Source organism: Gossypium raimondii, chromosome 4 (assembly GCF_025698545.1).
Source record: "Gossypium raimondii isolate GPD5lz chromosome 4, ASM2569854v1, whole genome shotgun sequence".
Taxonomy (NCBI): Eukaryota; Viridiplantae; Streptophyta; class Magnoliopsida; order Malvales; family Malvaceae; genus Gossypium; species Gossypium raimondii.
The window spans coordinates 6,244,300-6,253,080 of NC_068568.1; the positions used below are offsets into that span (position 1 = coordinate 6,244,300).

An 8,781-nucleotide genomic window follows, 5' to 3' on the forward strand; every position below is an offset into this window, starting at 1 on the left:
AACTTAATTTAAATTTAATTAAATTAATTAAAATAATTAATTTTTTAAATTATAAACAAACATCTTTTTTTTTTTTACAAATTCTAATCATTTTGTTTTATTCATAAGTTAATATTTTTTATTATTCTGCAATCAAATTTTTTTTAAAAAAAGAGTAATTTTTGTGCAATTTTTCTCATGTCATTGACACATAATTTTCGTAATTATTTTACTTTGAATCTTGAACCCCGAACCCCGAGATTTAGGGTTTGGGTTCAAAATTTAAGATCCGAGGTTCAGTTTTAGGGTCGGGATTCAATGTTCAAGTTGAGGGTTTAAGGGCTCAGAGTAAAAAATTATTAAAATTATGTGTCAATGACGTGAAAAAAATTGTTGAAAGGGACTATAAATAATGTGGTGGGAATGATGTATAAAATAATTTCTCTAGTTTTTAGGATCATCCTAATATAAGTTATTCCCAATATGTATCGACTATTGAAATTTCTACGGAAACTCATATTACAACATTAATTGTAACAAAACAATCAATGTTTCAATAATCTCCTCCTTAAAATTTGGATAAAATCTTGCGACAAATAATATTTTACAGGTCGATAAATTAATGCAATCAACAAGGAAAATAACTAGATAATTAAGTAGCATATTCCTATATAACAATAATCATATAATCAATATGCATAAATGGATTAGAAAATTAAATAGTATATTCCCGAAAAATACAATATGCATTTTGGGTCATAAAACATATGAGCAAAAGCATGCATCCTAATCACAGAAAATAAGCATGCATTCTAAAGCAAAAATATGGACCATGTCAGAAATATCAAACATCCCATTTATTACAAGTCATAAAATAGAACAAGAGTTCATAAGTTTATAAAAGAAACAAACTCCCATTTGACTTTGCATCTTGCTACAAATCTTAATAATGTTACCTATTCCAAAGCTATGATTCTAAACAAACCTACTTACTTTATACAGAAATTTTGATTTAACGAAAAGTCATTACTTTTCTAAAAATTTAATGGATGGGAGAGTGATTCTTGTATTTACTATATTAAAGACTATTAACTCTTTTTAGGAATATAGTTTTCATTTAAAAGTTACTTTCCTTGATGTGATTCTTTTCAATATTAGTGAGAAAATAATTTTTCTATGTAGTTAGAAAGTTAAAATTTAAGATAAATAATAGAGATTCACCTAACTATTAATTTTTTTTTTATTTTAGGCACTCAAAGTAAAAAAAGTTTGCAATTTAAACACTTACGTTACATAATTCAGTCGTTTTGGTAACTCTCATTAAAATCACAAATGAGAAGTTAACGTGACAATTAAAAACTTAGTATAACAACAAATTTAGTCGTTGACTTTTACATATTATATCAATTTAGTATGGGTTTGGAAGGACGGCGCAGTGTGGTGCGTTTAGTTTACTTTTTATCTCACGCTACAATATCGTTGTCGAAATCTTTTTTGAAATCGACTTTTTATTTTTTTTTAAAACGAATATGGGAGTCATCACCAATCTTTTTTATTAGGTGTGATTGGATCACCTCGTAATTTGATCATTTTAATAAAAGTTTAGATTTACTAAAATGATAATTTCTGGTCTACAAAATCCAGGAGATGGGTTCGGGAGTCGGTTACGTACGAGGAAGGATTAGCACCCTCATTACGCCCAAAATTGGTACTTAATTGATTACTTAATGTCTTGATGTCGAAAATTAAAAATTTGAAAAGAGTTTAAAACACGATCACTCTTTGATACATTACTTAACTAAATTAATTTTTACAAAAAAAAATGGCTTATTTTAAGTTAATCGAGAAGATATGATCACGTCCCGTAAGTAGGACACAACGCCTTAGATCCTCGAGAATAAGAATGAACGCCATTTGATCATCACTTAAATCTCATTTTTTATTTATTTTAAAGTAGATATTCGACTATCTCGATTTTAGAAAGAAGCCATATTCCGTATATTAGGAACACGACTTTTCTAATTTTGAAAATAATGAACATTGCCACGATTTAAAAATTTTACCTTTTTTATGCATCGTGCCAAAAAACAAACGTAATACTTAAAACGATATGCATTTTACTTGTTCGGGCATAATACAAAAACAAGTAATTATATTGTATGATATGATAATGAAATAATATAAAATGGCTATATAAGTAGAACATTAGAATAATATATAATAAGTAAATAAGGAATATTATAGTAATACTAATGTAATTAATATAATAATATTAATGATCAAATCATAATAATAATAAAATAAATAAGGTAATCTTAAAATAAAATAAAATGGAAAATGCATGATGAAAAATATAAATAAACATGACATGAGAGTGCCAAAAATAATAAAGGAATAATAAAATAACAAGAATAAAAATTAAAAATAAAATAATAATGACTATAATAATAAATGAACGAAGAAATGCACAAATAAAAGGATATAAACAATATGATTTCTTTTCAAAAAATAAAATAAATAAACAAATAATAAAAAAATAAAACAATTTGTAAAAGGGTTGAAATTAAATAAACAAAGGATAAAATTTAAATTTAAATGAAATATTAGGGTAAATCAGAGTAAAATAAATAATAAAGGAGCTAACTTGAAATAAAATAAATATGGACTGGATTGAAATTTAAATGAAATTATAGGGCGTGAATTCTAAAAATAAAAAAAAATAGAATAGGGGATCCAAATGAAACACACTAAAATAAACAGGGACCAAATGGGAAATTATCCCAAAATTCCTAAACATGTGTCCTTCCCCGGGGGACAACAATCAGGGGACCAAATTGCACAAAAAACAGAATAAAATGGCTAAATTAAAAAGAAATAATAAATAGTAGTAAGACGAGATTGAGAAATAGTGAAAAAGCGGAAGGACCGAAAGAGTAAATAGACCTTCAGTTCAAAAACGCGCGGATCCTAGAGGTGGATCGGGTCGGGCCATAGGTCTCACCAAAACGAAGTCGTTTTGGGCATCTGAGGTCACTCCCAAAATGGCGTCATTTTGGAAACCTATATAAGTAAAAAAAATTCAAAAATTTTTTTTATTTCACACCAGTTTAAAAAAAAATCTTCATTCTCTTTTTTCTCTCCAGCCTTTTTCTGCTGGCCTTGGTTCTGGTGAGTCACCGCCGAGATGGCTACCGATCGCTGGCGACGGCTCCGCCGTCTACGGTGGCCAAAAAACAAAACAAAACCTCCATTTTGGTTGTTTTGGCTCCCTAAACCCGAATCTAGGGTCGGTTTTTTAGAAGCTGGCAAAAAAAATGCCAAAAAGGCAAAGAATCCTTCGGCTCCCGACGGCAGAAAACGGACACCAAGTAAGGTTTTTTTTCTTTTTATTTTATTTTTTGTATATATATAATAATTGATTCAAAGAAAAAAAAAGGAAAAAGAATCACCTTTGAATTTTATTTCGATTGTTTTTTTTTTTGATTTTTCAAAAAAAAGAAAAAAAAGGGTTACAATATGTTTTTTAGGCTTTTTATAGCCGTTTTACAATGTTATTTTTCTATTTTTTCTACTGTTCTTGCTGCCATTGCGTGTTTGATATTCTTGCATGTTACTTCTTCTTTGCAGGTGGTGGTTAAGTCAAAGGTGGCAGAGGCATTGACGATGGCAAATCTCAAGGCGTAAGTGTGCTGACGTGGCACGAGGAGCGGCGCAAGGGGCACTAGGGTTTCTATTTTTTTTAAACAGTTTAGGTTGTGGGCCACTGGGCCATAAGGGTTTTTTATTTTTTGGGTCATTTGGGTTTGTAAGTTTGGGCCAGATTTATTTTTTATTTTTATATTTGGTTTGGTTTTTTGATTGGGCCCGGGCAAAATTGGGCTTCTACAATCGTTACAGTATCTAATCTCACCGCTACCACTATTTTATACTAACCACAAGTAAATGTACTACCCATCCAGGCTCACCCTTAATCATAATTTTAAAAATTAATCCTTAAAATTTACAAATGTTATAATTTAATTATAATTCAAAAAAATTTAAAGAAATATATAAAGATTTAAAAAATGTTGACAAAAAATAATAATATATAAAAATTAAAAATATATAAAAATACATAAATATTTTAAAAACATAATAATGAATTTAAATTTTAGGCTTTTTTACCTATATATTATAAAAAAATACTTAAATGGTATGTTAAATAAATTATGTACCGAAATGGTACATCCAACCAAGTGGAGGGTGGTGCATAGGCGGCACCACCCTAAAAACTGACACATTTGACTGATTTTTTTTTAATAGTGGAACCTGCTTGATAGGCGGCACCACTTTGTACCGAAATAGTATAGAATCAATAGTTTTATACTATAGGGGTATCTGATAGGCGACACCAATACCACTTTTCCTCCCCTCCTCCCATCCGACTCAATCTTAGTATCTGTTAAAAAAAAAGCAGAACATAAGGAAGAAGAGAGGGAAAAGAAAGAAAGAAAAGACAAGAAAGAAAGAAAATGTATTTTTATTTTTATTGTTATTTTCAAATATAATAGATTATGATAAGAAAAAATTATTTTGTTAGTATTATATAGTTTGTTTAGTGTTATTTTTATGTTTTGTTTTAAAGTTATTTTGTTTATTTTGATTTGTTAGATTATAAATGTAAATTTATATTAATTTTAAGTTATTTTGTTAGTAAGTTTTGTGTTTAGATTAATTATTTGTTTAAGGTTTATTGTGATTTGTTAGGTTTTGAATGTTATGTTTTAAAATTTTTTAATATATTTGAAAGTTTTTATGTTAGTAACTATTATAAAGTAATTGTTAGTTGGTGATAACAACAGAAAAAATAAATAAATACTGAAAATCGAAATAAAAATATTTTCTGTTATAGATATTGTTAGAAATGGCAATAAATTTGATATTGCCTGATGAGATAATAACTTCAGCACAAAGGGAGAAAGTTGATAAGATGATGAGAGAATTGCAAGATTACAGAATGAAACCAAAAGAAGACATCATTCAACACCTCATTACCGTAAATCAAAAGATGCAAAAAGTGTTACAAAAGGGTCATGAACTGATTAGAAAGAATAAAGTGCAATACTTAACCCTTAGAGGGATATTAATAGAACGGGAGCATCAAATCATTTTAGACCAACTTTGGAAGACATTGGTACCACGAACCTATTAGAATCTAGTTATATACTTCGTGAAGTTTATAATCTCTTATGGAGCAAGGAAAAGAGCGAGACAAAGTGTAGGTTCATGAAAATTGACTGGGAAGCAAAATTAGTTGTTAAGAAATTACCAAGAGAATTTCTAAATTCAATACCCGTTATAAAGATTGAAAAGGAAGAAGATCCTGAGGAACTTCCAAATTGGATTGTAAAAGATGAATTTGAAGAGAATTCAGAATTTAATATAGAGAATTTCCTAGAGGAAGATACAAGATCAGAGATGGAAGAAAACGTAGAAATGAATTTAAGTGGTTAAATGTAAAGATAAATGTTGTTCGTGTACAAAATGAGAACTAAAAAAGTCTGAGCTTATGAATGAAAAAAAAATTCATATTGATATAATTTTGGTCTCTTTTTGTTCATTAAATTTTTTATATAATTATTTTTTTGCTCTTCGAAATTGTTTTGAGAATTTTTTTTATTTTTTAATAGATTGAGTATTGAAGACGGATAATCAATTTTTCGTATGCGTTTATTTCGATGGAATAATCTTGACAACAACCATTTGATGTATATTTGAATGTCGCCAACAAATAGCAATGAGATTTAATAGAAATGTCTCGTTCGATGATATGAAGGAAATGATTAGCGCAAGAATTGTTAGACGTTGTGGGAGAAAGATCTCGAAACTTTTCTACAAGTTTCCAGTTTCGACAGATCTCATCAAATTCACCGAAATGGAACTTGTAGACGATGAAGACGTGGAGACAATGATTGTTCTTTATTGTGGGAATCAGAATGACCAAACTGCACAGATTCAGTTATTTACTAGGTTAGCTGGTGTGGAGCCAACTGAAGATCTCACTGCATTAGGTGAAGAACATGGAGCTCAAAAACAATGTATGGTGGCTCCAATATCGTACGTTGTTAGTGAATTGACTATACGCTGGATCGATATCGGTCTTAATGTTGCACCTAAATATTGATGTGGTTGGTGATGATGGATACGATAGTAGTGATCCTTATGATCACGAGATCGATAGCGATAGTGATCCCGATGTGGACGAGGTCCCCGATGATATTTACGGCGAAGACGTGAATGACGATGGAAATATTAACGCGTCTTCAATCGGGAACCAGATTCGGCATACTGTGATACAAAATAATCTTGAGGGACATATGTCACTCATAGACCCCGACGCAGCGCACGCCGCCGAGTTCTGGCTGGCTGTAGATTTCGATCCTGAAGAGTTGTTCGTGGGCCAGAGATTCGAAAGTAAGGAAGAGTGCGTATTTGCTATTCAAAGGTATAGCATGAATATATCAGTGGACTAAAAATCACAGTGTCTAAACCGACATTATATATTGGGGAGTGTTAGAAGTCGGCGGAAGGCTGCAATTGGCAGGTATGAGCCGCATTTATTCAAAAGTCGCAAATGTGGGAGATGTGAAAACTTGTTGGGCCTCACACATGCACGTCAACACGTATGATAAAAGATCATCGAAAACTTGATTCCAAAACTATTTGTACGTGTATCATGCCAATGGTGAAGGGCATGTGGACCATTAAAGTTTCGGTACTAATTGCCAAAATGCAGACATGATTCCAGTATCGAGTATCATACCAAAAGGCGTGGATAGCTAAACAAATGGCAATGGAGCAATTGTACGGAGATTTCGATACGTCGTACAATGAGCTACAGGGATGGATAGTCGCTATGCGGGAGTACGTACCCGGGATTGTCATTGAGTTACAGACACGACTTTATTATGGCTTGGATGACCAACTACAACCGAGAAAAAGGATTTTCCATCGGATGTTCTGGACTTTTGATCCATGTGTGCGCGCATTTCCCCATTGCAAGCTATTTGTGCAAGTAGATAGGACTTGGCTATACGAAAAATATACACAGATCTTACTTCTTGCGGTTGTTCAAGACAGGAACAAGAACGTGCTCTCGATAGAATTTTTCATCGTAGATAAGGAGAACATGGAATCGCGAGAATTCTTCCTTACGAACCTACGAAGGTATGTTGCTAGCAACGATAATATTTGTATAATCTCCAATAGAAGGAAAGGGTTAATTACCGCCATTAGGCGTTCTGGTGTGCCATGGAGATCCGTTTACTGTATCCGACACATCGCGACTAACTTCCATCGAGATTATAATAATGCAGACTGACGGAGACAAGTTGTGAGAATTGGTAAAGGATAACCTTATCTTTTCAATATAAGTTTTAATGTTTTAGGGCAATACTATAACTTATCTATTCTTAATACATATACAGCGCATGAGCTAGAGCCACACATTTTCCGCCAAAGAATGACTCGACTTGAGAGTGACATAGAGGGTCAAACGAACATATCTTTCTGACAGTGGTTGGGTACCATGGAGCCGTGGCAATGGGCTCAAAGTTTTGACGAGGCTTTCGCTATGGTCATATAACCACAAACTTAGCGGAGGGTATCAACTCTGTGTTGTTGAAAACACGACATCTTCTGATTTCATCTTTCTTCTCGGCAACATTCTACAGGTTGGCTACCTTGATGCCAATAATAGGCTAGCAATAAGTCAACCAAATGGAGGCTGGACACATGTTTGTCAAAGATGTCAGGGATACAATGGTTGCAAATCGTCGGATGACGAAGTCGATGAATGTAGAAGTATATTCACGATGTCTTGAAATGTTTCGAGTTACGGAGACCATCGATCGTCGACCCGGTATACCACCTAGGTCCTATGGAGTTGATCTCCGAAACAGACGATGCGATTGTAGAAGGGTCCAAACATTTCATTATCTATGTGCACATTTCGTGGCACTGTGTGCTAAAGTCTTGCTTAATGTTGAACAATTTATAGATAATGTGTACACCCTCGAGCGCATGTTGCCTGTTTGGGAGAATAAGTTTCCCGTCCTGCCTGACCTATCTACGTGGGAGGTGCCTCCGACAAATTTCGAGATTGTCCTAGACAAAGGGTTGCGTAGGAATCCGAAAGGTCGTCCGCAATCATCTAGAATCCATAATGAAATGGACATTAGGGAGAAATCTGACGGTAAGCGTTGTGGATTATGCAGATTAGTTGGTCGTAATTGAAGTAAATACCCGAAACGAAACTACCATATTGGACAATCGTCACGATCGGGTAGGAATTGAGCTTATGTAATCCAATATACCTAATTTATATTACAAAGTTTGTTCCAAGTTTTAATGTTGTAATGTATTTAATTTATATTACAAAGCTTGTTCCAAGTTTTAATGTTGTAATGTTGTAATGTTGTAATGTTGCAATTAATCTAATTTATGACCATAAAGTTTGTTCCAAGTTTTAACGTTGCAATTAATCTAATTAAATAAATACAAAGATTGTTTTTTTCTTGATTTATATTTTTTTAGAATAAAAAAAGTACAAACTTTGTCATATTTAAATTGCAAGAAACCCTTAAAATTGATGGTTTAATGGTATGGTCCTAGGGGTATATTTCTGTAAGGGTGGACGTTCACGTTGTGGGTGATCGTGGCGATCAACATTCTCTTCAGTTGCAGGTGGGGGTGTGCGAAACACAGAAGAAAAATTATATGCCCCAAACGCCATCGATGAACTTGAGCCGGGAGGAGTGCTAT

The 8,781-nt window shown here is 32.5% G+C and overlaps 1 protein-coding gene across 1 annotated transcript; it reads left to right on the plus strand.

The window, feature by feature from the left end:
* The first annotated feature begins 7,737 nt into the window (after positions 1-7,737).
* LOC105779086 (uncharacterized) lies at positions 7,738-8,253 on the plus strand. Its single transcript, XM_012602838.1, has one exon. The coding sequence runs from the start codon at positions 7,738-7,740 to the stop codon at positions 8,251-8,253; it is 516 nt and encodes a 171-aa protein (XP_012458292.1).
* The last annotated feature ends 528 nt before the right edge of the window (positions 8,254-8,781 follow it).

Bases quoted from the DNA above. Each gene is read 5' to 3' on its own strand.
- LOC105779086 (XM_012602838.1), top strand. From the start codon at position 7,738: ATGGAGGCTGGACACATGTTTGTCAAAGATGTCAGGGATACAATGGTT.